The 26,800-nt window shown below is 46.2% G+C and overlaps 15 protein-coding genes across 15 annotated transcripts; 7 read left to right on the top strand and 8 right to left on the bottom strand.

Moving 5' to 3' along the window:
* Positions 1–567: 567 nt before the first annotated feature.
* On the top strand, positions 568–2,061 carry N7447_002308 (FAD-dependent oxidoreductase; the record flags this gene model as incomplete). Its single annotated transcript, XM_057226583.1, has 1 exon — positions 568–2,061. The coding sequence occupies one exon, from the start codon at positions 568–570 to the stop codon at positions 2,059–2,061; it is 1,494 nt and encodes a 497-aa protein (XP_057090599.1).
* A 994-nt stretch (positions 2,062–3,055) lies between these two features.
* N7447_002309 (D-mandelate dehydrogenase-like dehydrogenase) lies at positions 3,056–4,136 on the bottom strand (the record flags this gene model as incomplete). The annotated part of the gene is made up of 2 exons (XM_057226584.1): positions 3,056–3,559; positions 3,615–4,136. The coding sequence occupies 2 exons, from the start codon at positions 4,134–4,136 to the stop codon at positions 3,056–3,058; spliced, it is 1,026 nt and encodes a 341-aa protein (XP_057090600.1).
* Positions 4,137–4,537: 401 nt separating this feature from the next.
* On the top strand, positions 4,538–4,968 carry N7447_002310 (uncharacterized protein; the record flags this gene model as incomplete). The annotated part of the gene is made up of 2 exons (XM_057226585.1): positions 4,538–4,809; positions 4,929–4,968. 2 exons carry the CDS (start codon positions 4,538–4,540, stop codon positions 4,966–4,968), a joined length of 312 nt encoding a protein of 103 aa, XP_057090601.1.
* A 667-nt stretch (positions 4,969–5,635) lies between these two features.
* On the bottom strand, positions 5,636–5,983 carry N7447_002311 (uncharacterized protein; the record flags this gene model as incomplete). Its single annotated transcript, XM_057226586.1, has 2 exons — positions 5,636–5,917; positions 5,972–5,983. The coding sequence occupies 2 exons, from the start codon at positions 5,981–5,983 to the stop codon at positions 5,636–5,638; spliced, it is 294 nt and encodes a 97-aa protein (XP_057090602.1).
* Positions 5,984–6,603: 620 nt separating this feature from the next.
* N7447_002312 (uncharacterized protein) lies at positions 6,604–7,332 on the bottom strand (the record flags this gene model as incomplete). The annotated part of the gene is made up of 2 exons (XM_057226587.1): positions 6,604–6,632; positions 6,813–7,332. 2 exons carry the CDS (start codon positions 7,330–7,332, stop codon positions 6,604–6,606), a joined length of 549 nt encoding a protein of 182 aa, XP_057090603.1.
* Positions 7,333–8,903: 1,571 nt separating this feature from the next.
* On the top strand, positions 8,904–9,225 carry N7447_002313 (uncharacterized protein; the record flags this gene model as incomplete). The annotated part of the gene is made up of 3 exons (XM_057226588.1): positions 8,904–8,959; positions 9,009–9,063; positions 9,145–9,225. 3 exons carry the CDS (start codon positions 8,904–8,906, stop codon positions 9,223–9,225), a joined length of 192 nt encoding a protein of 63 aa, XP_057090604.1.
* Positions 9,226–9,247: 22 nt separating this feature from the next.
* N7447_002314 (uncharacterized protein) lies at positions 9,248–9,648 on the top strand (the record flags this gene model as incomplete). The annotated part of the gene is made up of 2 exons (XM_057226589.1): positions 9,248–9,437; positions 9,530–9,648. The coding sequence occupies 2 exons, from the start codon at positions 9,248–9,250 to the stop codon at positions 9,646–9,648; spliced, it is 309 nt and encodes a 102-aa protein (XP_057090605.1).
* A 907-nt stretch (positions 9,649–10,555) lies between these two features.
* Positions 10,556–12,250, bottom strand: N7447_002315 (uncharacterized protein; the record flags this gene model as incomplete). The annotated part of the gene is made up of 3 exons (XM_057226590.1): positions 10,556–11,573; positions 11,690–12,055; positions 12,114–12,250. 3 exons carry the CDS (start codon positions 12,248–12,250, stop codon positions 10,556–10,558), a joined length of 1,521 nt encoding a protein of 506 aa, XP_057090606.1.
* Positions 12,251–12,940: 690 nt separating this feature from the next.
* Positions 12,941–13,966, bottom strand: N7447_002316 (uncharacterized protein; the record flags this gene model as incomplete). The annotated part of the gene is made up of 1 exon (XM_057226591.1): positions 12,941–13,966. The coding sequence occupies one exon, from the start codon at positions 13,964–13,966 to the stop codon at positions 12,941–12,943; it is 1,026 nt and encodes a 341-aa protein (XP_057090607.1).
* A 1,215-nt stretch (positions 13,967–15,181) lies between these two features.
* Positions 15,182–16,790, bottom strand: N7447_002317 (NAD-dependent succinate-semialdehyde dehydrogenase; the record flags this gene model as incomplete). The annotated part of the gene is made up of 3 exons (XM_057226592.1): positions 15,182–15,781; positions 15,828–16,429; positions 16,496–16,790. 3 exons carry the CDS (start codon positions 16,788–16,790, stop codon positions 15,182–15,184), a joined length of 1,497 nt encoding a protein of 498 aa, XP_057090608.1.
* A 689-nt stretch (positions 16,791–17,479) lies between these two features.
* Positions 17,480–18,862, top strand: N7447_002318 (NADH:flavin oxidoreductase/NADH oxidase family protein; the record flags this gene model as incomplete). The annotated part of the gene is made up of 1 exon (XM_057226593.1): positions 17,480–18,862. One exon carries the CDS (start codon positions 17,480–17,482, stop codon positions 18,860–18,862), a length of 1,383 nt encoding a protein of 460 aa, XP_057090609.1.
* A 643-nt stretch (positions 18,863–19,505) lies between these two features.
* N7447_002319 (NAD(P)/FAD-dependent oxidoreductase) lies at positions 19,506–21,071 on the bottom strand (the record flags this gene model as incomplete). The annotated part of the gene is made up of 4 exons (XM_057226594.1): positions 19,506–19,771; positions 19,830–20,403; positions 20,483–20,772; positions 20,834–21,071. 4 exons carry the CDS (start codon positions 21,069–21,071, stop codon positions 19,506–19,508), a joined length of 1,368 nt encoding a protein of 455 aa, XP_057090610.1.
* A 526-nt stretch (positions 21,072–21,597) lies between these two features.
* N7447_002320 (Aldehyde/histidinol dehydrogenase) lies at positions 21,598–23,298 on the top strand (the record flags this gene model as incomplete). The annotated part of the gene is made up of 4 exons (XM_057226595.1): positions 21,598–21,725; positions 21,781–21,977; positions 22,049–23,074; positions 23,147–23,298. 4 exons carry the CDS (start codon positions 21,598–21,600, stop codon positions 23,296–23,298), a joined length of 1,503 nt encoding a protein of 500 aa, XP_057090611.1.
* A 679-nt stretch (positions 23,299–23,977) lies between these two features.
* Positions 23,978–25,694, top strand: N7447_002321 (cytochrome P450; the record flags this gene model as incomplete). The annotated part of the gene is made up of 3 exons (XM_057226596.1): positions 23,978–24,306; positions 24,391–25,484; positions 25,540–25,694. 3 exons carry the CDS (start codon positions 23,978–23,980, stop codon positions 25,692–25,694), a joined length of 1,578 nt encoding a protein of 525 aa, XP_057090612.1.
* A 542-nt stretch (positions 25,695–26,236) lies between these two features.
* On the bottom strand, positions 26,237–26,560 carry N7447_002322 (uncharacterized protein; the record flags this gene model as incomplete). Its single annotated transcript, XM_057226597.1, has 1 exon — positions 26,237–26,560. The coding sequence occupies one exon, from the start codon at positions 26,558–26,560 to the stop codon at positions 26,237–26,239; it is 324 nt and encodes a 107-aa protein (XP_057090613.1).
* Between the last annotated feature and the right edge of the window lie 240 nt (positions 26,561–26,800).

Below are 26,800 nucleotides of genomic sequence, written 5' to 3' on the forward strand. Positions count from 1 at the left end.
TGCATGTCTCATGATTCGAAATTTTTGACTGAGACAGTGTGTTGATAGCCTTGACAATATCGCGGGGGAGATAAAACGGTTGAGATAAGGTGGCCAATGACATTTGATCTAACATTTACCCCTCAATCCTTTTTCCACACCTCGAAGTCCGTATAACTTCATGACTGATGGAGTATCATGTCTAACAGGGTTTCCTCCTATCCTCATCGTCGGGTCCTTACAACTACGGAGTACGGATGTTAACAAGTGTTCCCCACATTTCCCACAAAGGATCGACCTGCATGTAGATTAGACAATGCGGAACTAGGTCTAATCATGTTCAATTCGTGGCTAGACCGGATAATTCCAAACTGTGAATCGGGAGAAACCGAGAATTATTGGCGGGGGTACCTCCTTTTGATAACAGATCGGGATAACCCGAAGTCCAATGAGCGATAGTGAAAGAGATACGATGAACGCAATCAGACACCCGAGGGATTACACATGATACCGGAAGGGTCTCACGGGCATACAAGGAAATATTTACTTCTAAAAACCGATTTGACCTCAACTCAAAGCACCAGAGAAATGGACCAGACAGGACCACCAAATCAGAACAGCCCTATCGTCATTGTGGGGGCTGGAATATTCGGCCTCAGTACAGCACTCCATCTTTGCAAACGTGGTTATAGCGATGTCACTGTTCTTGACAAACAATCCTACGATGAGACTTTGTACTCATACACCAAGGGCGCGGACGCCGCTTCTGCCGACATCAACAAAATCGTTCGGTCAGCATACGGATCACAAACGGAATATCAAGATTTATCTACCCAGGCAATTGCTGAGTGGCATACCTGGAATACCGAGCTCAAAGGGGGCACTGTAGTACCGTCTGGAATGTCCACCAAGGATGCAGTCTTCGTGCCCAATGGCAACATTTCTCTATCTACATCTGTTGAGCTGCCAGCATGGGAGCTTGCCTGTATTGATGGAATGGAGAAAGCCGGAAACAAAGACACCCAGCTAGCTACGACCATTCCTCGCCATAAGGAGATTGCGGTCCAGAAGGGACTTCAATCATTCATGGACCCATTTCAGAGAGAAAGACGCAGAAAAAACAACACCGGCGTGCTAGATACCACAGGTGGCATGGCTATTGCAGACAAGGCCTGTCGGTTTGCGCTGCACAAGGCACGAAGCCTGGGAGCGAAGTTCATTTTCGGCCAAGAGACTGGATGTATGAAGGAGCTGTGCTATCAAAGTTCGAAGGTGATTGGTGTCAAAACTCGGGATGGGAAGACACATTCAGCAGAGATGACTGTTCTGGCCTGTGGTGGCTGGACACCTGTGCTACTGCCTGAGCTTGATGGCCTATGCGAGGCCACCGCAGGGAGTGTAATACTTTTCAAGATTCCTCGACAGTCACCTCTGTGGGATCGACTAGGTGCAGATCAATTTCCGACCTGGATGTGGAATATGCGGAACGGAGCTGAGGGTGGCTTGTATGGATTCCCGAGGGATGAAAACGGTTGGTTTAAGGTTGGATATCGAGGAACGAAGTACACCAACCCGCTGCGCCAGGGAGATGGCAGTGAGCGAAGCACGCCTGTGACACGATGGTCAGCTGCCGAACAAGATGGAAATATATCTACGGGCGACAAATTCACATCTTTCCCACAACAAGCACATCAAGTTCTCATGGGCTTTTTGAATGAATACCTTCCAGAGTTATCTGAAGAGGGGATAGATATCTCCCTGACCAGAGTTTGCTGGTATACTGATACATTTGACAACCACTTTGTTGTTGACCGTGTCGCCAATAAACAAGGGCTTATGGTCGCAACAGGGGGTAGTGGCCATGCCTTCAAATACCTTCCGAACATCGGAAACTGGATTGTCGATATAATGGAGGGGGTTGGTATGGATCGACCAGCGGTTAAGGCATGGCGGTGGAGATCTATTGGTGCGGAGAAACCAACCAACACTCTCATGGAAGGCATCGGTGGCCCAAGGGCTCTTCAGAACATATGTTTTGTTGAAAAACCAAACAAGCAAAGCAATGCAAAGGCTAAACTATAGTCAGTATAAAGACAAAGTATTTCCATAATAGGAAACAATGATAGATATATTACCTGTGTTATTTATGACCCTGTATCAGTAGCAACTATAAGTCGACGATGCGGTCCTTATACTACAAGCACTACCTAGTTTTCTACATTGATTTGCTTTGCGTTTATGAAATTCATCGTGTAAACCCTGCCAAGGAATTGCTACACGCTTTCAGTGCAGGTTGGTCAAGAAACCAACAAGGCTCTTAAGAATCTAGAGGAGGAGGTTCAACCCAAAGGAAGATACTTTCACTGAACAGAAAATGCATTCGCACGTTGATTAACTCTATCAGCTCTAGATTGCGGAACTAGGTGTGGCAAAGGCACGAAATTCTTGCACGAACTTGGATAAATAGACTTAAATACACTGGCAGGTCAATGCAGGTCGATGCAGGTCGATGGTGCCGCTGATGTCGCTAATTATCGATGCATATGGATGCATATGCCTCTAGAAACAGCCGTCTCGAGATTTCCGGTCCATTGAAGGGCCATAATGGTGGAGAAGAGGAACCTAAATAGGTTATTAATTACCTCCATATCAAAGTCTTCTAGTAACCAAACGGAGATAAGTTACAATGAAGTAATCGCAACCTGATTGTACCCCCCAAGGTAGTGCGCATCCTCCTAGGGAGGGATGTTTCTATAGATTGACACCTTGTTCAGATCAAGGGGTTTGATTGATGTCGTCCCCCCCGCTCATCAAAAAGGATTGAGCAAAAAAGCAGCGGCCGTGGAACGGGACTTTAAGATGTTATCCGCATTATTGCTGCTCATATTGGAAATATACTTTGCAGGATTTTATTCAAGTGCTGGAACTGCGTGTGAGACTTGATTGATGTTCTTGACTGGGCTCTAAGTTATAGCCCACCAAAAGATATCCTTTACTGGCCTTGTGAAGAACATCATGTGCGAATAAATCACAATAATATATTCACGTCTAAAGCTACTCAAACGTTCCACCACCCTCAGGGGTCTTCTGTTTTGATATTCACCGGCGAGTTCGCCTTTCCGGTCATAAAAAACGCGCGGATATTCTCAAAGCATTCTCTCTCAGCCTTTTGGAATGCCTTCTCGGTCAAACCACCCAAATGTGGCTGCACAACGACTTTATCACTTTGTAAGAAATAGGGATTCGGGCTCGGCTCGTTCACAAAAACGTCAAGTCCAGCGCGTTCTACCTTGCCTGAATCGAGTGCCGCAATGAGGGATTCCTCGTCGATTACCGCTCCTCTAGCCGTATTAACGAGGAATACACCGTCTTTCATAACGGAGAATTCGGCCTTGCTGATTAGGTTCGTGGTTGCCGCATTCAGAGGGCAATTCAAGGAGACGACATCTGATTCGCGAAGAAGATCATGCAGAGACTGGCAGTACGTTGCACCATAGGCCGTTTCTTCAGAGGCCAGTAGTTGATGTCGATTGTAGTACTTAATCTTCATGTTGAAGACAGCGGCTTTCTTGGCGAGGTACTGAGAAGAGAAAAATCAGCAATGCCTCGAGACAGACAGACTTCAGACTATTCACCTTTCCAATAGCACCCATGCCAACAATTCCAAGAGTCAACCCCGATGGATCACAGGTAGGAACCAGGTTTGCGCCCTTCCTCCACATACCACTGCGTGCACTTTTCTCGGCATTTGTGGTGTTTCGCAGAACAGCAAGTATCAGAAATATAGCCATGTCTGCTGTAGCTTCAGCGACGGCATTCACAGTGTTGCAAAACACAATTTCCTGACTAGCCATCCAGTCCACGTCAAATTCGTTGTATCCTGCGCTAGCAGAAGTGATAATCTTGCACCCTGGTGCTAGTGCCTGAAGCAAGTCCTCATCAAATGGCTCATAGGGCGGTGTACCCATGCGAACGATGAACGCGTCTATCGGTCCATTTTCCTTGATGTCCTTCGGTAGCAAGGTCTGGGTTTCTTCGCGGTTTGTTGCAAACAGAACAGAGTAGTCGAACTCGGTTTTGAACTGAGCAAGGTAATCACTGCCCACAAATGCAGGCTCCCCGAGGGAAACCACACGCGGCTTTCTTCCGACAGTCATGGTTGCTTTGAGAAAATGGAAGGAAAATAAAGATCCAGGCAAATTGTTATGGCGTTGCAAAATCCGAGAACACGAGCAATTCAAAAAAAGAGATTTGTAACATTTTTCAAGCTCGACCCCGCATGATGCAAATAATCGCTATCGCGAGCCCAGCTTGGAGGATGGCGTCTGCATTCGGGATCTTCCGAGATGACTTACATTGAGCGGAAAGTCCCGATAAGCTTAGCTCTAAAATCCTATTCGTGAAATAACCTTAGAGACTGATATTTTGATTTCAAGGATTATTGCTAATCGATTAATTCATGGCAGCAACACAGCCGGCGACAACCTCAAATCCAAACTTACGAAATCATCACCTGGGGCCTGATGCCAAAAGACCAACTTTAGCGATATCAGAAAGCATGACTATTAATGATGACCGCCCTCCCTTGGGCTTTATCTCTATTGATGTCACATTACACAGGCCACCGGGGGATCCTTTCAATAAAGATACCTGGCCCTTTCCACTGATCCGAGAGAAAGTCGATGGCTCATCCGAGGCTCAAGTGGTGTGTTCAGGGCCGTATGACGAGGTCTTTATCAACAAATTTGTCGAGGCCAGCGAGAGGCTTGCGAAGCGTGGAGCCGTGGGTATCATCACGAGTTGTGGTTTCCTAGCAATGGCGCAACCGGAGTATGTTTATCCTGTCGCAAATCTTGTGTTCGGTCTTACTAACTTTTCAAGACTCGCTACACGTATCTCCATACCAATCGCCACATCTGCATTGATTCAAATTCCCTCAATCTTGGCAGTGCTTCCTGCAACACGAAGTGTCGGCATCCTAACGTTTGATGACACACGGCTCGGTTCTCTTCACCTCGCCAAAATGAATATCCCTACTTCCAGGTGTCATATACGGGGGCCCCCGGAAGGTGGTATGCTGCAAAGTCATATTCGCCAAGGTCTTGAATATGTACATGAGGAAATATGTGCGGAACTAGTAACAGTCGCCCGCAAATTGGTTGCTGAATACCCTGACATCGCAGTACTCTGTATGGAGTGCACGCAAATGCCACCATTTTCGGAGGCCATTCAAATGGCACTTCAGATGCCAGTCTATGATGTATATACTATGGGACGCTGGTTTTATTCTGGGTTAGCCTCTACAAGGCAAAAGTTTTGGGGTCCTATAATTAAGGACAGAGTTGAAACTAGAAGATAATATGAGGCACATACATTTGGTGCCCGTGAGCGCCATACTGCTGCAAGCTGCAACCGCGTCGATGTTGTTGCTTCATTTTCGGGGGGTATAGGCGGCAGGGACTAGATAAGCATAGAATCACTAGAGAGTGGGTGGAAAGAGTGGTAGAAAGGAATTGGTATTTCCTTGGGGAATTTCCAGCCAGCGTGGGAGGAATCGGCTCCCCATGCGGTCCACATAGTTACGATACACATAGTTACGTGTTATATTGCATGGAAAAAAGTTCGAAGTTTCTTAAAATGCCATCCGATCATTTAATTAAGGCGTGGCGGTATGTCTGAAAGTTGGAATCTTAGCCTTTAAAGGCTTGCACTCAACAAATAACACTTTGTTGGTCCTGTTTTCTCGAACATTTGTGACCACGATATTGGCCCGAGCGCGTGTGGTTTCAGTTGTGTAAGGCTCGCGCTCTATGCCATACCCTTCTTGGAGTGGAAAATAGAAACGCAGAATCTGGGTCCACATATGGTCTATCTTGTCTTCTTTACATCCACGTTTGACCTTTTGGATGTAAAGTTCGATTATTTCATTGCCCGCATACTGTAGGTAATCCAGTTAGTAATCGAATTATGAAACCAGCAAGGCTAAACTTACGGATGCAGACATATTTCTTAATTTATGACACGACCAGCGTGCTTGTGTTTGTGTAGAGTGGGGCGGAGTATGGAGTAGCTTAGAGGGAAAGTATTGTCGAGAGCATCAGTGCAGAGACTAGACTATACTAATACTAATTATAGATTGTAGTCTATTTCAAATGTCTATAGCTATAGAATAACTGCATAATAACCTAGAAAACGTGTTAGGCAACTGTGCTATTCAATAAGACGACGGGCAGATGCGTTCACATGAATACCTAGATGTTCAATAGTCAATAAGTGCTAGGCAGAGGTGTAACTCAATCTTATATTGCCGCCTTAAGTAGTTTATATTCGTTGACTTTGAAAAATCTCTATACAAAAATGGAGTGTAATCAACTAGTTTTTTAACTTCCATAGAAACCATTCAGTTTTTGTTTGACGTATATTGATGCGAGGGCTGGGGTTCAGCCTAGGTAGTTAATCATAAAGGCTTCTCAAGAAACAAACATAGTAATTATATGATAAAAGAGCACGAACAAAATAATGATGATTCGTTAGTGATCACTGCAAACCGAGCTTCTGTGATCTTCGGCATCGGCACATTTAGTTCCTCGCCAGGATCAAATCATGTCATTTCCGATTCACCAACTAATTGTCGACGGTAAACTTCGTTTGTACTAATATTTATATTCATTGGGAAGTATGTGGTAGCAAATTGCGGATTCTTTTTGATAATGAGCAACCGTAGCAAAATTCCCTCCCTATCTGTGTTCTATCTATGCTATGGAGAAACCAACCATCTTGCAGTGCTAACTCAAGGTTACCCAATGTTCCACATTTCGCCAGGAAGAACTTACTTACATCGAATCTTCCTGAAATTGCTTTGATGCCTCGCTCAAGGACTAGTTCCGTAGACTTGCAGATCCCGCTACCCTCTGGTGAACCTATCCAGCTGGTCATGATTGTGGCAGTCTCATTGAAAATTGGGCGTATTGCATGGATTCCAGCATCGCCCTCAATAACCGTAAATCCTATCAGTTGCTCACCGTAGAGATTGATTATCACGGATTCCCCTGGTAGCCGATACCCAAGAATTACGTTTGGCTTTTCGGGATCTGCGCTCAGAAGGTCGAAGCCAGTAATATAGGTATCTGTTTCTTCACGTAGGATAGACACAGCGATGCCAATGACAGAGCTTTTTAATAGTGCAACTTGAGAAAGGAGGTTATGGTTTGCATGGCAAGTGCGGCATTTCCTCCATTTTTTGCCTAGTTTGCCATCTCTATCGCATCGAATTCCAGTGAAAACCACCTTCCAGGATAATTCATGAAGTAATTCCTGGTTGGAGACAATCTCCTCGTTCGAAGCTCTGACCATCGAATACCTTTCTCTTAGCCATCGGTTATTTCTCCACTGTCGTCGCATCACCCACAGGTGCTCATGAGACCGATCAATTTTTGCTGTACAGCGATATATGAGTCGCCAGTTCTTGCTCTCGTAGTTTCTGGGATTTGCTGCTAGGCAGTAGAGAAACCCACGGTCTCCATCCACTGAAAATCTTGATTTCCAGAATGATTGGATTCCAAAGACAACTCCCATTCCTCGGGATGACTGTCGTAGTCTTAGGAAGTCGACAGTAGGGAGGTAAGTAGCGATTTGAACTCGTATCTCGATCGGGAGAATGCAAAAGCAGTCAAAGTGAAGCGCGCTACTATTGGACCTAGAGCTACTTGGAGTGCTAGGCATCTTCGGAAATTCTTTCGCGGCGTTTCGAAGCCCCTTGATAATGGGTCTTTTTAAAGGGTAAAATCGATTCCTCAAATGGAGTATCCCGCCGTATCCCGCTGAGTTCGTTAAAGAAGCTGGCACTAATACTGTCATGTCCACTTACAGTAGTAGTCTGGCCTTCCTGAAGGAGGAATATCCTTACAGACTTCAAAAAGCCTGTCCAAATCGATTACCTCCGGCTCAAATTGTTGAATTATGAGGACCCAGCAGCTCTCGTGAATTAACAAGGCTTTGCAGGGCCTTTTCATGTGCATGAAATACCAAGGGCCAAGATTGTTAACATCTTCCTCAATCGCCCAGTCAAACTCGGTTGTATAAACATCTGATAGCTGAGCTCCGCTTCGAGTCAGATATACTATAGTGGATGAGTCCGGCGCAAAATACTAATAACATAGCGGTCAAACTCACATACTCGATACCTGCCATTCCAAAGAGGCTGGTCGCAGATGGCTGCCCCACAAGATACGCAGTGACAAGAATAATCAGGGTTCATACTGAGCCTTACTTAGACGGAAACATAAATTGAAACGGGAATCTGATATCTGAAAGACTTGGGGGCGAAGATCTATGGAAATTCCAATATGTGGAGGGATCATCATGACCTAAGTCTACGTTCACTTGGCAGGCAATTCGCCCATTTAGAATTACTTCCGTAATATGGTATGAGATATTTAAAAACAGATGACACTATTGGTTGTATTTCATTGGTCTTGAGATTCGACAAGAATAGTCGGCCTCTCATACGACCTAAAACCCCATTTTGGGTTAGGTTGGGTTGGGTTCGGGTTGTGCCGAAGTCTAGGACTAATTAAGCACGAGTTTATAATGGCGAGTCAGCTTCCTTATCCTTCTATGGTGGTGAGTGCGCGGAAGCGACAGCGAAGTGAGTTAGTCGATAGCGAAGATAAGAGTAGTCCTCATGTCCCTCCTTATGGAGATAAGGGTGGCACTTAAAGGTGCCCTAGGTTAAGAGAAGTAAGGAAGCGTGGTAAATCTAGTATGATTAATTTATATCGTATTAATGTGAACATATAACTATGATGAATCCCTATGACGGGCATATTAAGTTATTGTATAAAGCCTTCTAAACCTCGCTTTTCTGACCCCGGTCAAAAAGTGACAGTATTCCAATCTACTGCTATCTATATGTAATCAGTATAATGAGGATAGGACTTCGACACTTCTTATTTAAAATCAAGGTAGCGGAGACAGATAGGTGTGGGTGCGATAAGGGCTCATAAACACTAAAGCATATCCTTATACAGGGCCCGCGATATATCATTCCGCGCGCGAAATTATAGGGACAGCTATGGGCAGTTAGTATTAAGGAGATGGACTAGATAAGATCATCTCGCACCCGCAGGCCACCCGCTACGTGCTTAACTTTATGCATCGTATAAGTCTCCTCTAATGGTTCTAATATGTGACGGCGGAGGACGACGACGACGAGCCGGAAAGCCTTGCGGCCGTGAACTTAGGTAGAGAAGACGATGGGTATTAGCCAATGACAATAAATGAAAGCTATGGAACGAGAAACTCAGCCAGAGTAGACGAGCATGCCGATCAACTGGCCAGGAGAACGTCACTATCAATTGAAACTGAGACAGGGGGAGGGTTCAAGGATGAGAAGGATAGAGTGGGAAGGAAGAAGCAAGAAGTCAGAAGTGGGAAGATAGAGGGTGCACTCCATGGCAGTCATTTTATATATATCTTTTATGTATGGGTTTGTGGGTTTATGGGTTTACGGGCTACAGGAATGGGTTGATTCCGCACTCTTTACGATCAGCATCTATATGCTCTCTGGGACTAATCCCAGCTCGGCGTTTGGACTCGGGTTCTTGCTTCAGCTGGATGAAGCGCTTTCATAGTCATACGCAACTAGTTAGACTGCAACAGGTTAATTGAACTTTGATTGATTGATTGATATACTTTGTAGTTATGTGGGGTCAGAGACTTAAACCCCTAAACATCTTAACGCAGCGATCAGTATCTTTTTCTTCTTACGGAGGCTAAGACTCATTATCGATATTCAAGTTTTGCTTCATGTGATTTACAACAAGCAACCCCTGTCCTATTAAAATAATGTTAGCACGGGTCTCATCCCGTTAGTTTGCGTAGGAGAAAACGAGCAATATTTTGTGACACCCAAAACACGCAGCTTATTTTCGGAAGGAGATCGACAATCATCGGCTGAGCATTATGTACGTTACTATAAATGAAACATTCACTGTCCTTTCTTCTGCAAACCAACACCTGGATGTCAATTATGGCGCTGAAATCGGATCCCATGGAGCTACACCCATCGCCGCAGCCGGAGGACAAAAGCCAACCGATGAGTCTCAGTTATTATCAAGGTTTAAGTGTCGATTGCGCGGGAACGAAACGATTGAAAATTGGAAAAAAGCGCTTTATCTAGGGCCCACTGTCCACCGTCCACCTTAACCTTCTTGACGCCTCGCTGCCTTCCACCTACAAAATGTAAGACATGGCTTGCTACCGACGAATTGAGCCAAGCTGCTGATTGATAACCCACGATTTCTCCCGAGGCCAGTGCAAAGAAGGGAGATGACAGACCCTTCTTACCCACGTCAGCTGACAATTTATCCTATATCTTGGTTATAGTAATTGTACATGTGAAAATAAAGCACAGATGCTTCGGGCCTCGTAAACAGTCATCACATTTCCTATTAGTGCTTACTACCCTTGCTTGCTTTCAGTCCAAAAGGATTGCAAATATCTCAATTGGAAACGAATTTGAAACATGCTGTTCGTTCAATTCTTTCAGTCCACACTAGATAAATTTATCACAACGCTAGATCTGCTCTGTCAACTGCAGATTCAAATGAACCGACTTGAGTTGTGAGTACGAATCCAACCCTGCCTGGCCTAATTCTCTTCCAATACCACTCTGCTTCACTCCACCAAAGGGCACGCGGAAATCACTATTGTTGCTGGCATTAATCCAAACCATGCCGGCTTTCAACTTGTTAGCTACCCGGTGAGCCCGCGTAATATCACTTGTGCACACAGCAGCGGCGAGGCCATATTCCGTCGCGTTCGATAACCGAATTGCTTCTGCCTCGGTTGAGAATTCGACAAAGACCGCAAATGGCCCGAAGATCTCTTCTTTGTAGATTCTCATATGCGGCTGCACATCACGAACGATCGTAGGTTCCACAAAGTATCCTTTACCGTTGGGTCGACCTTCGGCAGCTTTGCCGCCGGCAACGATTGTGGCACCTTCCTCCTTGGCAATTCTGCCATATTCAAGAATCTTTTCAAATTGATCCTTGGAGACTTGGGGGCCTTGGTACGTTGTTCCCTCGAATGGACAGCCAATGACTTGAACTTTCGCAACGTATTCTTTGAAACTTTGAATGAAAGTATCGTAGATCTTATCGTGTACAAAAATCCTCGATGTTGCGGTGCAGATTTGGCCCATGTTGCCCATCACACCGTAATGTGCCCACTTCACTGCATTAGGGATCTGAGCGTCATCGAAGATGACGAGAGCGCTTTTCCCTCCTGTCTCGAGCGTGATGTTTTTCATGGTATCACTGGCCATCCGCATGATCTGTTTACCTGTAGGTGTACTGCCGGTGAATGCCACTTTGTCGACTTCAGGATGCTGGACCAAGGCTGACCCAGCTTCGCGACCATAGCCGTTGATGATATTGACCACACCAGGTGGGAACCCTGCTTCAACTAGGAGGTTCGCAAAATAGAGAATAGAAAGAGGGGTCTGCTCTGCTGCTTTAATAACCACGGTATTACCGCAAGCTAGTGCAGGGCCCAACTTCCACGATGCCATCCCAAGTGGATAGTTCCATCTAGATTAGGGTGGATAAACCCGTTAGCTTATAAAGGATCAATGAAAGCAAGTGCGTGTTCAGGTGACAGATTGGACACGTCGAGGTGCCAAAGACACGTTGAAAGGAGAACTTACGGAATAATCTGACCACAAACACCAATGGGTTCGCGCACGGTATACGCGAACTTGGAGCGACTAGTCTCGATAGTTTGCCCATAAGCCTTGTCAGCCCAGCCTCCGTAATACCGGAAAACCGAGAAGACCTCCTCAATGTCACCCAGGGCCTGAGAGTATGGCTTTCCATTGTCCAGTGCCTCAATTGTGGCTAGAACATGTTGATCCCTTTCAACCAAGTCGGCCACTTTGTTCATCAACTTGCCACGGGCAGTGCCAACAACATTCTGCCATTCGTCTCCCTCAAATGCAGCGCGAGCGGCACGAACCGCCTTGTCAACATCTTCCGCCGTGGCGGCCTGGACTGAAGTAATCTCTTCTTCGGTACTGTACACACGATAAGTCAATTTCAAGGATAATTGAGGTTGTAGGGTGGGTTACTGACGCTGGGTTGATAGACTGGAGCTTTTGGCCAGTCGACGAAGCGACCCATTGGTTATTAATGAAGAGACCGGTGGGCTGTTGGTAGCTCACACCATTGGGGGCAGTGATAGTTTGAGTTAAGCTGGACATCTTGAACATATAGTGCAAGGAACTTTAGACGGCGCGGAATTTGCTGTCTTTATGTGTGGCCAGTATCCCTCGGGCGGCTCTGTCCGGCACTGTCATGACTAGAAATATGGGTATTTCTAGTGAGTTCTCTGATAGACATAGGGAAACTTCCAAGGAGGGATAGCTTACTTGCCTAATTTGACAAGCATACGAGGCCCGCCGGTGGTGGACCGAGATTCCTGTTTTAGATCCGAGGCGAAGCCCCGAATGGCGGCGTCTCCACCGAGCAAATCAAACACCCTACAAGAACCTTCAGCACACATGCCATCTTTGCGCTGTAACGGACTGAGTATGCGGAGTAGTCTTGGCCATTTACTCATGCATGTGTCGCCATAATATTGGTCCATGCGCTGTTGACTGAACATGCTGAACATGGTCGTCGCCACGACTCGTCTTTTTATAATATTTTTCAAAGCTCTGCGTTAGAAAACTAAGCGTGAGTTCTACTAGATAAATAGTTAGAGTGAGAGAAAAGTTGAAAATTGGAAGTGGCAAGTTTAGAACTAGCTAGTTACAAACACAATAACTAGTTAACTAACTACTGGCCTAATTAATCCTCTAGGCACCCATTTTAACCACCTGCCTACCAAGCCCGCCTCAACAGAATACTGTTTTTGGTTTTCTTCGCAGTTTTTTCACTTCGTTGGCCTTCCATGATAATCAAATTTTCGACGCGGATAGTTGCAATTTGACGGGGGCGTTGTCGCGTAGAAAGCCGTCGATAGACTGTGTGGACGCATGTCCCTTTCCTCGCGCCTTTGTTGCGAGCGCTTTGAGCTCTCTCATCTCTCCGAGCAAATGATTATCAGTAATCTGATTGTTGCAGTATCTCCCTTGCACGTAGTGGCAATAGTTTCGCAGTCCGTTGACTTCCTTGGTTTTGCCGGGGGTGCTAGCCTTGAGGGGCTCGGTTTGCGGTACAAATCTCGCTACCTGTGTACCGGTCAATCGGTTGTAGGTATCAGCCACATCTTGAAAGCTGGCTGCCTCGGATATGGCCCAGATAATGCGATTGGCGTGTTTTGACGGTTCCAAGAAAACAGCATGTACAGCATCGCCGTAATCGTCTCTCACGGAGGTCCATGGAATCAACTCCGAGTCATTGCTCATAGGGAAGACTTTCAAACTGAGAAAGCCTTCTGAGTCTGGAATAGTCGCGAATCCGCCGAATGCATTCGCGTACGTCTCCATGAAGAAAATATCCATAGCCCAGCCAGCATTGACCTCAACAAAGGCCTCGAACCCAGCCTTACGTCCGTAGTTGGCAATGGCGTTCTTGTTGTCGAAGGACAAGATGGACACTTCTCCATTCGTAAGGCGGCTAGACTGTGGAAGTCCTGAGAAAACGAAGTATTTCACACTTTGACGGATGGCAGCGTCGATCACGATTTTGCCCATGGCGGATTCCGGCAATCCGACCTCATTTTTGAAATTCGGATCGTCTGAGTCCGTGTTGAGAAACACACCATAGGCGCCTGCCAACACCAAATCGAGCTCGGCAGCATTCCAGGAGTCGGCCTTTACCAACAAATATCCCTGGTCGCGACACTTGCGGGCTTTGGCCGAGTTAGGATCGCGCGTTGTCAACACAACTTCGAACTCGGGATTGTCTTTCAGTGAACGAGCGACCGAGCCGCCATACATTCCTGTGCCACCAATCACAACGATCTTCTTTGGTGAGACCATAACTATCAGGCAGGTGTCAAATACTTTAATAGAGGTTGTGAAAGAGTGTCGAAGAAGAACTGGGTGTGAGGGGGATGGGTTTAAGAAGGAAGAGACAAAGCAGTTGCTAGACGTACCAGTCATTTAGAACATATAAAGAAATTCATTATGTATCCAAGCATAGTCCAAATGAGCCAAAGGCAAGTTTTACGTGAGGAGAAACGAAGTTCGTTTAGTGTCTATATCGGGCAAGTTGGTGGAGATGAGTAGCGGGGAGTAGTGGAGTAGTGGAATAAACCGGATCAAGCCTGGTTTTGGAGATTTCCCATTTTCTCATCATCTCTTAACACCTACCCTTTAAGTAGAGTGGTTTTCACATAAGTCCAATGGAATGCAGTATATCACTGGAGAGATAAACGAGCGGCGCAGCCCAAAACACATAGTAAATACGATATTTTCTTCACATATCTCAACAACCACGTTGTTATTTAATTCCATCGACACCCGATAGCCATCGATAAGACCTTTTGACAGTATTTATCAATTTCAAATAAATCGAAAAACTGCATTATCATGGTCCTAAAAACTACGGTGCTCAGAGCCACAAACATATATGCGCAATCAGTAAACCACAAATATCTTCCGAATGCCTAGAGACTGGACACCACCCAAAAAACATTAGTTTATAAGGAAAAGCCCCTATAAAACACCGTTATTGAGATATCAAGTCATAATCTACCGCATTTACTATGTGTCTTGGACTGCACCGCTCGTATGTGAAATACGTTAAATACAGTTTGGATGCATGACGCCACAAATAGGTGACAGGACCAGATAGCTGGTTCTCTCTCTATATCTCTCTCTTCGTTTCTCTCTTCTTCTTCTCTCTCTCCGAATTCGCTCGAAATACAAGACAGTTTTTGTGCATGATCTTTCCTACGTGGCCTTCCCATAAAATACGGCGTTATTGAACTAACCAACTGTATTGGGGAAAGGAAGAAGAGGAAAGAGGAGGAGCAACTAGCTATTGGGCAGTCCTGGCATATAGCGTGAGACGACCGCATCTCTGATACCTAAAAAAAAAAATGGAATTACTGTAAATGCCCCATTTAGCAGGAAATTGTCCGTGATAGAATATAGATGGTTCGACTGGAGATTACTGGAACTCAAAGGAAACACATCTAGATGTCTATACTATAGACTATGAATTATCTATAGACGTCCCTGACAAAAGCCTTAGCTCAAATTTCCAATAGTAACCGACTTGATGTTTTGGTATTCGCTGAGGCCGTAACGACTGCCCTCTCGGCCCACGCCGCTTTCCTTGATGCCACCAAAAGGACTCTCCGCTGCGCTGATCAGACCAGTATTGACACCGATCATGCCACATTCCAGCTGACGCGCGAAGCGGAAAATTCGACTCACGTTCTGGCTGAAGAAGTATCCGGCCAGCCCGTATTCACTAGCATTGGCCTGTGTCAACACATCATCTTCGCTCTCGAATGGGAAAATAGCCGCCAGGGGCCCAAAGGTCTCATCAGTTGCGACATCCATATCAGGCGTCGCGCCAGTGATGATTGTTGGCTCAAAGAAGAACCCAGATAGATGGCTAGGTGCCTGCCCGCCTGTGCGCAACTGGCCGCCTTTGGCCAATGCATCCGCAACGTGGGCCTTCACTTTTTCCACGGCTGCAGCGTTGACTAGGGGACCTTGAGTCGTTCCATCGTCGATACCACGGCCTAGCTTGAGAGTCCGCACCTTGGCGGCAAGTTTCTCGGCAAAAGACTCAAGGACTTGTTTATGCACATAAAATCGATTCGCACACTTCAACGATGACTGAGTTAACATAGTATTTTTTGGGAAAATGAGCACATATTCTTACCACACAAGTTTGACCTGATGCACGGAATTTGCAGATCAGCGCTGCATCAACAGCCTGGTTCAGGTCGGCATCCTCGAAGACTACAAAGGGAGCGTTTCCCCCAAGCTCCATACTGACTTTCTTCATCGTTCCCGACGCTAGTTCTGTCAGCATCTTACCAACAGCCGTTGACCCAGTGAAGCTGATCTTGCGCACAAGCGGATTGGTTGCTAGCTCTAGTGAAGCCTTGCGGTCCTTGGTAGGGATAACATGGATGACTGAAGAGGGAATACCGGCCTTCAGTGCCAGCTTTGCGAGTGCAATTGCACTGAAAGGTGTTTCACTTGGAGGCTTAATCACCACGGAACAGCCAGCGGCAAATGCCGGAGCAATCTTACGAGTAATCATGGCGGCAGGGAAATTCCACGGAGTGATGATTCCACACACCCCAACTGGTTCTTTGTAAGTGAGAACGGTTGAATTCGCATATGAGGAAGGAATCACGTCGCCGTAGTTCCGAACTGCCTCTTCCGCAAACCAGGCGACGAAGGTTGCCGCGTAGGTTACTTCTCCTTTGGCTTCGGCCAAAGTTTTCCCATTTTCCAGAGATAAAACTATCGCCACTGTTGAATGGCAAGATTCAGCTTTCCACTACCAATCGGAGGTAAGAGGGGGATTTTATAACTGACAGTCTTCCACGTTCTCGATTATAAGATCGTGCCATCGCCGAAGAAGCTGTGCTCGGTCTTTGGCTGTTGTATCTTTGTAAAATGTCTTGTAGCCGATGTGTGCCGCATTGATCGCTTCAACGAACTCTTCACGTCCAAAGTCGGCACATGGGTGAAGCACACTGCCCGTAGCTGGCTCATAGACAGGAAATGTTTTCTGGTTGATGGCGTCCCGCCACTCGCCGTTGATCAACCCCCGACGATCCAACAGAGTAGGATCGCGCAAAGAGATTGGGAATTCAGTCGTGACGGCCATGATTTATTGTGCAACTTAGTCTGATGAAGGCCGGCTTGGACAGGAAGTACGAAGCCCTGGACATAAGATCCGAGAAGTTCATGCCTGTTTTTGTATCAGCTGAAGGCGAAACATTCTGTCAAGTGGATGATTAACACCCGAGTTTCCGGAAATTTCATATTCACTTCAGTGCTAGAACACAGTCAAGAAATGCGTTGACGTTTGGGAGATCGCCAAAATGCCAAACAAAGCAAGAAGCCCGTCCACAGACTCCGGCGATTTCAGATGTGGAACGTAACACTCGCCTTACTTCACTTTAGATTGGGTAACTGCGCCGATTTCCGAGAGATATTTTATCACCGGTGGATTTTGCATTAGTGCCGCTACTACCCCGACCTTCCTCTTTTGGCTTCTTGGCGAGGAAACTAGCGCGGAGTATATCTCGACCATCGTTTTCCTCAAAACACTTGAATTGGGTAATGCTATTCTCGGGCCTTTCCGCTTTAGGAAAATACGCGGGCTTACCTAGCTACATTTAACACAATTTGTAAGCTGTATCTACTCCTAATCTTTAATCTCGAGTCCCAAGTCATCGTTCATCTTTCCATGGGGATTTGAAAAGACCTTCTTTCTACTGTCAAATTGAAAACTTTGTTCGAATCTGCTCTACCCCTCTACACCGATCTCCGTGTTTTTTTATCTTCGCAACGATGATCCCTCGCCATGGTGCTCGTGAGGTGGACCCAGTGCGGTTGCGAGAACCTTCGCAATTTCACTTCTCCCAACGTATCGCGCAGAACCGTCTAATGAAGGCCGCTATGACAGAGCGCATGTCATCGTGGTCTCCTGTGGATAGTGATAGTAGAGGTATCCCGTCCCTAGAACTCGTCAATCTTTACAAAAGATGGGGGGAAAGCTCTGTTGGCGTTATCCTGACTGGTAATATCATGGTGGACAATATCAACCTTGAGGCTCCCGGGAATGCAACAATTCCTGCTGATGCCCCATTCTCTGGTCCCCGATTTGAACGCTTCAAGGCGCTGGCTACTGCTTCAAAGGCACATGGGAGCCTTATCTTAGGCCAGATGTCTCACCCTGGTCGCCAAGTGAACATCAAGCTTTCTCCAAACCCTGTGTCAGCATCGGATGTTCACCTCGACCGGGAGATATGGGGAATGAAATTCGGTAAACCGCACGCGGCATCGTTAGATCAAATTCAGAATATTATCAACGCGTTTACTCACTCGGCGGAATTCCTTTTCAAAGCTGGGTTTGATGGAATTCAGATCCACGGTGCCCATGGCTACCTCCTGGCTCAGTTTCTCTCTCAACAAACCAATCAGCGGACGGATATTTACGGTGGCTTGCTACGAAACCGGGCTCGCATTATCATCGAAATTGCCCAATCAATTCGCCGAAAAATCCCAGTATCCTCTGGCTTCATCCTAGCCATCAAACTAAACTCGGTTGAATTCCAAGATAAGGGGTTTTCACCAGAAGAATGTCGGGAGCTATGTCAATTACTGGAGCATGAAGCTCACTTCGACTTTGTCGAGTTGTCCGGCGGCACCTACGAAGACACGGCATTTGAACACAAGCGTGACTCCACTAAGAAACGGGAGGCATTCTTTCTGGAGTTCGCTGAGGCTATAGTGCCCGTACTTGCTAAGACTAAAGTCTACGTCACCGGTGGCTTCCTCACAGTCGCTGCCATGGAAACAGCTTTGGAGACTGTGGATGGGGTTGGGCTTGCCAGAACACTTTGTGCAGAGCCACACTTGGCATCAGATATCTTGTCTGGAAGAATACGGTCTGGTGCCATCAATGCCGGTTTAAGCCAATATGATTACGGTATGACAGAGGTGGTGGCTGGGGTGCAGATGCGGCAGATTGGCAATGACAGAGCACCAATTGATCTAACAAAGGAGGACAACTTGAAGGCATTTGAGATCAGTGTAGCAAAATGGGAACGCGATCTAGAAGCGGACTCGGAGGCAATGGCTCTTTACGGATTTCCTGACATCGATGGTGCAGACCTCCCTCCGTTCAATGTTGCTAATGCACGGATCTTGGCTAAACCGATGTTAGCCTGAAGGTTCTGGGGGTTATAAGTACGATATCAATCGGCATGAGCTTAAATACTGTAGACATGTTAGGAATTAAACACTTTAACGCATGTGACAGGTCAATACTAAAAATGACTGTATTTAGGTCCTATAACAATACAAATCCCGGTCAGCGATATCATGGGTTGAGGTTGGTCGAGGGCTCAACTTGGAGCAGAGCGACCGAAGTAGGTTTCTCTAAGCATAAACACGTATCCGAGATGTTCTTCCAAAACTTCCGCTAGGAATCCCGCTGAGATACCGCTTCTATCAGGAGATTTCGCACGCCTTCATCCACCAACCCTCTGCTAGCATATGATTGAAGCTTTCAGGCACGGAGCCGGTCTCCCATCCCTTCTTTCTCAAAGTGATGATTTCTTGAGGCTCAGTTTTCTAATTTTGCACGCCTCGGCGACAACATTCGATATTATAGGTCAATTAAAGACGCTTGATCCCTATCTTACTCGTCGAGGGATAGATAGAACCTCATGAGTGATTCTTAGAAGGACCGAAAATTTATGTCTGTACTCTTGGTAAAAGATGAGATGCCTAGATCTTCTATTTTATCCTCACAAATAAATAGTAAATAAATAATAATCGGTATACCAAGCGTATGTTTACCAATGAGTTATTATAGCCGCGGGAATTGAGTAGCCTGGTACCAGGACTCCAGCACTTTGTTCGGTGCGTTCTGTAAGCGATCTGCAGTCTCTTCAAAAACCCTAGGCAAACCAGTTCCGGAGTAAGGTACATCTTTTACTACCATGTCTGCCATTCCCTTGGCTGCCAGGAATATCTGAGGCATACCGTGGCCCGTCCACCCAGCCATAATGAACATCCCTCGCTTGCCTGGTATAGGTCCCAGCCTTGGGAGTTTGTCACGAGAATATCCCATGACTAAAAGTGTGATGTGTCAGTCCAATCGACTTGTAGATCAATCATCAATAATACTTACTGCCAGTCCATATTTCCGAGACCTTTGCACCGCTATTCTCCCACCCACGGAAGTTCCGTTGCATGTATCCGTCAAAGTAATTTCGTGTCTCTTCGATCACCTCAGAATCGTCTGTGTTATTGTACCACAGATCCTTCTTGCGAAAGTAGGCTGAGCGAGCCCCGCCCACAACAATGCTACCATCAGGTCGGGGAATGAGATAGTCAAAATCCCAGTCCTTGAATCGGAGGGCGTAGGTGTTGACAATAAGTGGTGCTGGGCCAGGTGTCTTGATGCGGCAGCTCACGGCGCGGTACGGGATGATTTGCTCTCGATACTCAGGCAATAAAGCTGGGGTGTAACTATTCGAGGCAACTATAACCTTTCCGGCTTTAACAGAGCCCCGGTTGGTCTGGATCACCCAGCTGCTTTGAGAGTCGGTAGCGGGCAGGACAGAAGTCGCACAGGTATTTGTCTGGAGGTTGAGACCTCCATGTTTCAGCGCCATGGTGAACATGTGGTGGATCAATTTGTACGGCCATAGATGTGCAGCGGTATAGCTGATGCATCCTTTAGCCCCCTTTACACCTGATACCTAATATTGAACTCAAGTCAGATGGCTGCAAGTCGTTGATCCTGAGACTGCCGTGGGATGTAAAGGGAAATTCACACACAATTTCAGCATTGTCTTCGCCCACTTCAGACACCGTTTGCGCTGCAGCAACTCCCGCAGCTTTGAGATTACGCAAGCGCTTTTTTATCCTCGCATCCTGACTGCTAGAAAAGTGAACATCGCATGCTCTAGTCACGACAAAATCGCAGTCGACACCTTCCCGTTCAATGTACTCTTTAGCGGCATTCAAGTTTGCGACTTCAAAATCGGCGACTTCCGCGCCTGCAGCGAGTCCATACTGGGCAGCAATCTCAGAGGCGTGAAGGTATGGATCGGGTTTAATGTGGCCACCTAGATGTTTTAAGTATTCTGTCAGGGATTTGTCTGCGTAAGTGAACAGAAAGGCCACTACCGTTTCGCCCAGATGCCCCGGAGCATAGCTGACGAGCTTCGAGAACCAAAATCGACGGGTGATTGGGATATTGTTTCTGAATATGTGTGACTAGTGCAGCAGCACTATACCCTCCACCTATGATAACTATGTCGCTTTCGTCGGGAAGCTCTGGCGTGGACCGGAAGTTGTGAAGCTCCTGGGACTCAAGGTGCCAGAAAGGCACTGTGCCATTTGGATGTGGGAACTGGGATTGCATTACGGAATTGACTATCACAATGCGTCAATCCGTGAAATTGGCTGCGGTATGCGGTGAATGATGAGAAAGAAGTATCTGCGAAAAGCTTCCGTTATCTAGCTTCATGGAGCGATATCCTTGTATTAATTATTGGTGATCGCCTATGTTCTTTATCGGGTAATCCGAGCCATGGACAGTGGGTTAAACTATTATTTAGCGGCGCGGGTACTCGGTTCGTGTGGAGACCACAATCCAGTTCCCTAATCGGGACAGGAAGCGAAATAGAAGAAGATGCATACCGAGATGCTACACATGACTTTTTGAGTTCTTCACTCTCGTAATCCATTTAATATAAAATTATGTTAGGTTACATTTCATTCAGCCTTGCCGAATAACATTCTTATCTTGTTTTATTATATACAGAAGTGACAAGGACCTTCCCAGGGCCTAGCTGAGACTTCTATTACAGCAGGGGCTTGGTTCTCTATCCTGCTTCCTGTTTTCTCTCAATAATTTGCCTGCATTTCTGTTACTGAATCTGGCCGCTATGTCTGACTTGCATGTTTATCTTATCGCGCCCAACGGCTTAAAATTCAAGCAACCTCTGGGCCTTTTCATCGACAATGAATGGAGGCCATCCTCGAAGGGGGCGGTGATTTCGACTATAAGCCCTGCGTGAGTTTAGATTTACATTTGGCTCTACACAACTAACCTTCTGTGCGGATAATAGAAATGAAGAGGAAATCTGCACAGTGCATGCAGCAGACACGAAGGATGTCGACATGGCCGTTGAGGCTGCTCGTCGGGCATTCAACGGAGAGTGGCAATCGCTGGACACATCTGTGCGTGGTGAGCTATTATACAAGCTTGCTGGTTTGGTCGAGCAACATGCAGATGTACTGGCCACCATCGATGCCTGGGATAATGGTACGAGATCCTTCCATTCTGCGCGTTTTCTCTCCACGTCTAACGTGTATTCTGATGATGTTTTATTACAGGCAAGACCTTCCATGCCGCCCGTAACGAAGATGTTTTGGGGGCCATCAGTCTACTGCGCTATTATGCTGGCTGGTCTGATAAAATCCATGGAAAGGTTATCGACCCAAATCCAGATAAATTGGCATATGTGATGCGTGAGCCAATTGGAGTTTGTGGTGCCATTATCCCTTGGAACTTTCCTCTTGTAAATATGGTGACCAAGGTTGCTCCGGCCCTAGCGTCGGGCAACACACTAGTCGTCAAAGTGGCCGAACAAACCCCCCTTTCAGCTCTCTACTTTGCAAATCTTGTCAAGGAAGCTGGGATCCCGGCTGGAGTGGTGAATGTCCTCAATGGTACCGGTAGGGATGTTGGCTCTGCTATAGCAACTCATCCCGACATTGATATGATTACATTCACTGGGTCTACGCCCACTGGCAAACAAATTATGAAGAGCGCTGCCGGTACACTCAAGAGAGTCACCTTGGAGACAGGTGGAAAATCGCCAATGCTGGTCTTCCCAGATGCAGACATAGAACAGGCGGTGCGTTGGGGTCACCGAGGCATCATGTCCAACCAGGGACAAGTTTGTTCAGCCACAAGTCGCATACTTGTACACGCGGATATCTACGAAGCCTTTGTCAAACAGTTCAAAGCAGAGGTGGAGAAAATCTCCAAGGTCGGCGACCCTTTCCATTCAGACACCTTCCAAGGCCCACAGGTCACCAAGGATCAGTTTGACCGAGTTCTATCTTATATGGAGACTGGAAAGCGGGAAGGGGCACGGTTAGTGTGTGGTGGAACGGCATTCAAGAATGTTAGAGGCAAGGGATTTTACGTCGCCCCAACCGTATTCGCGGACGTAACAGACAGTATGACCATTGTGCAGGATGAGGTTTTTGGTCCTTTCGTGGTTATTGCACCTTTCCGCGAAGAGGCAGAGGCTATCGAACGCGCGAACAGCACGGTCTTTGGGTTGGGTGCATCCATCTTCACAAAGGACATCTCACGTGCTTTGAGGGTATCAAAGAGAATCCAGTCCGGCAGTGAGTCTTCTTCCGTTCCTTTTTGACTCTTTGGCAGTCCTAACGCATTTTTTTCTCTTTTTCTCTTTACAGCAATCTGGATCAACAGTAGCAATGACGATGATGTGCGCGTGCCATTTGGTGGATACAAACAATCAGGGTTCGGGCGGGAAATGGGTGAGGAAGGCATCGAGGCGTTCACTATTACGAAGTCTGTTCACGTCAATCTGAACGCGAGGCTATAAGACATGTGTTGTACTACTCGAGTCTACGTTCTACAATTTCACAATGGTTTTGTAGTTTAAACAAATGACTGTAACATTGTTGGATATCTCAACGATATATTTTTCAGCCTCTGTGGCAATTCTCAATCTTTGAACTACCAACAGCCCTTTTTTTTTCCAAAGTATTTCAATGAATTCTGCTCAAAACCTCCAATATCAGCCTGGGGTATCAATTTATCAACTGTCTTATTGATTTGTTTCTTTGAGACTAGACCCGAAGGACTTCTCATCACGCGGGCCATTACCGCGTCCACGCCCGCTTAGCGGCCTAATCGGGAAAGTGGTGCCCCACAAGCGTAGATACGAAATACGGAGAGAATATTGGACACGTCCTAACCCGGTCTGCATGACTTCGTTACTAGTTTTTACTATGGAAAAATGCTAATTGTTCATGGGTGGGCTTTTTCTTTCTAAATTTGACCTCGGCAGGAGAAAATACCTTCCTCGTTTTCCCTCGACACGATACCATTATAGGCTTCATCCTGGCTCCGCTTCTCAACATGACAGGAACAGCGAAACGAGGTATAGAATTTTCATGTTGGATAGTGTCCTACCATTCATTAGAAAATATATAACACTTCACACACCTATGCACTCTGAGCGATGTTTTTCCTCAAGACTAGCTGGTCAGATTTCCAAGATGCAGCTTCATATTTCATTTCTGCCTCTTCTCGGAATTATTGGTGTCATCTTTTACAAGTACCTCATATATCCAGTCCATCTTTCGCCTCTTTCCAAAGTTCCCGCGGCTCACTGGTCGTGTCGGTTCTGCTCTATCTGGATATACTGGTTGAAATGGACCAATCAGGAGAACCGCACGGTTTATGACAAGCACATGAAGCTGGGACCCTCTATTCTTCTTGGGCCAAACCTTCTCAGTATCAACACTTTTGATGATGGAGTGAAAAAGATATATCAAGGTGGTTTTCCTAAACCTGCTTTCTACTTCAATGGTTTTGCTATTTACAAGTAAGTACATAGAACGAAGGCAAATCAACGCAAGACGATGGAAGGTCTCAAATGTGGAAGAACCAAGCTAATTATCATAAACAGCACGGAGAACATTTTCACATTCGAGGACAATGCGCTACATTCCGGCCGCAAAAGAATGATCTCCAACACTTTCTCCAAATCTTTCATCATGTCGTCTCCGGCAGCACGTGCAGCCACTCGCGATGTCTTATTTGGGAGATATCTGCCTATCATTCGAAAGGCCTCTCATGAAGGCAAGCCTGTCGAGGTACTTGGATTGAATTATTCATACTCAATGGATACTTTCGTTCAATTTCAATTCGGCCGTTCCTTGGGTAGCAATTTCCTAGAGGATCACGAGGAGCGGAAGCTATACCTAGACGGTTTTTTCGCACCTTATCCGTTTCTCTTTTGGCAGTACTACTTTCCAAAGCTTGCAAATTTCCTTCGCAACATTGGACTATATTTGATTCCTCGATCTGTTGACACGAAATTTGCTGCTGCCGAAGACTGGAATCTCCAAAAATGCGACAGTGCCCAACAGCTCCTTGCAAGATCTGAGCCCATTCATAGTGATGACCAGCCTGTTATCTTCCAACAAGCTCTCCAGGCAATGAGCAAACCCAATGGTACCAAAAATGCATATCCACAAAGGATGCAGATCGCAAGCGACATGTTTGCCCACAGCTCGGCTGCATTTGAGACTAGCGGCAACACCGAAACATATCTATTCTATGAAATGTGCCGGAATCCCGAGTGGCAGACAAAACTTCGCGAGGAGCTGCGTGGCGTAAAGCTTCCACAACAAGATTACTTGAAAAGAAAGGTTGAAGCCGATGACATTGCCGCGCCGAAAGATATTGACACACTCCCAATTCTCAACGCGATAATTATGGAGACACTTCGTCTCTGGCCAGCAGTACCTGGCGGACAGCCTAGAGTGGTTCCGAAAACTTGCTCCCTTGGAGGATACTCTGATATCCCCGCAGGCACCATTGTTCAGTCATATGCATACATACTTCATCGAACCCCTGAAATTTTCCCGGAACCCTCCAAATGGAAGCCCCAGCGTTGGCTTGATGCTACACCTGACGAGCTCGCAAATATGAAGCGATGGTTTTGGGCATTCAGTAGCGGCCCAAGAATGTGTATCGGTTCCAATTTTGCATATTATTGTAAGTCTTTGGGATCTGAAATCGAGGACCATGTTAACCAATATTGGCTATGTAGCGATGAAATATATGGTTGCTGCTGTCTATGCTCATTATACTACGTCTATCCATGCACACGGCGATATGGAGCTGCTCGACTTTTACCTTGCAGGACCGAAAGGCCATCGATTGGAAATTAATTTTCATCCAGCACCTTATGCCGGCGACAATTGAATTTCAGTACTCGGTCAACACCACATGTGTTTCAATGATGGAAGATGAAATGCTCTGGCGCCGATTCTCGAGGCTCTACATTGTTTTGCAGGCTGTTTTAGTTTGTCTGTTCTACCTGGGTAGTATAGAAATAGGTAGTCAGCTTGGTCACTTCTTATACATTCAACCTTTCTCTCTCTCTCCCGCCACGCCCCAAGTTCGTATTTGGAAAGCTTAATACTAATAAGTGTATTGCCCATATTACTAGCCGGATATATTAAAAATCCCAAACATAGTCCTTGGCAGTTTTTTGATGTTCCCTTAGGTCCATTTCTTTGTATCTTCTGATACACTCAACTGAGTAATAAACCTACCATTTCCTAAATATAGCCTTTTAAGGATTCTAGTTTAGTACCATGTCACGTCTTCAATCACACACACATTTGTCATTTGTGAATACAACAGGATTCGTAAAAGCTACATGGAAATAAAGCATGCACGTATGCAGTAGACACTTTGCAAATTATAACCGAACGATAGCCTTTAATACTATAACTTAATTCTTAGAGAAGGGTCACAGGTTCATTATCGATGAAAACCGCGACGTTCATGAATCCAGGGCCAAATGTGAAATCAACGGTCGTCCCCTTCTTCAAGTACACGAATTCCCCCTTGTTCAGGACAAAGTGGTCCCCACCATGAACGTTGAGTTTGACCCATCCATCGGTGACATAAAAGAATTCATCACAGGGATAGGTCAATGTTGCAGTTCCTGTTTCCTTCGCTGCTGCTGCAACGACTTTTCCATCGGCCGAACGATACATGACAGATTTCTCCCCCACCGTACTCGGGCAGAGGTTCCCAAGGGAAACTGGTGTACGGCCCATAAGGGACATCGACTGGCGATTCTGATCCTGTGGTGTTGGGAATTGCCGGTGCCATTCCTGTTCAGACAGTTGTTAGCTACGGGCTGAGGATATTTGTAGGAACTCAGAGCGGGATGCGGACTTTCAAGGATTTTTAGAGATGAGGCAGGAAGGAATAAATATATGCAACGGCTGGTACGGACTCTGGGCCATGCCTTGGATATGCAAGCATTATATAGAGAAAGGGCAATGAAATAGACC

The sequence above is a fragment of the Penicillium robsamsonii genome, assembly GCF_028829455.1.
Source record: "Penicillium robsamsonii strain IBT 29466 chromosome Unknown utg000001l_segment0_segment0, whole genome shotgun sequence".
Classification (NCBI taxonomy): Eukaryota; Fungi; Ascomycota; class Eurotiomycetes; order Eurotiales; family Aspergillaceae; genus Penicillium; species Penicillium robsamsonii.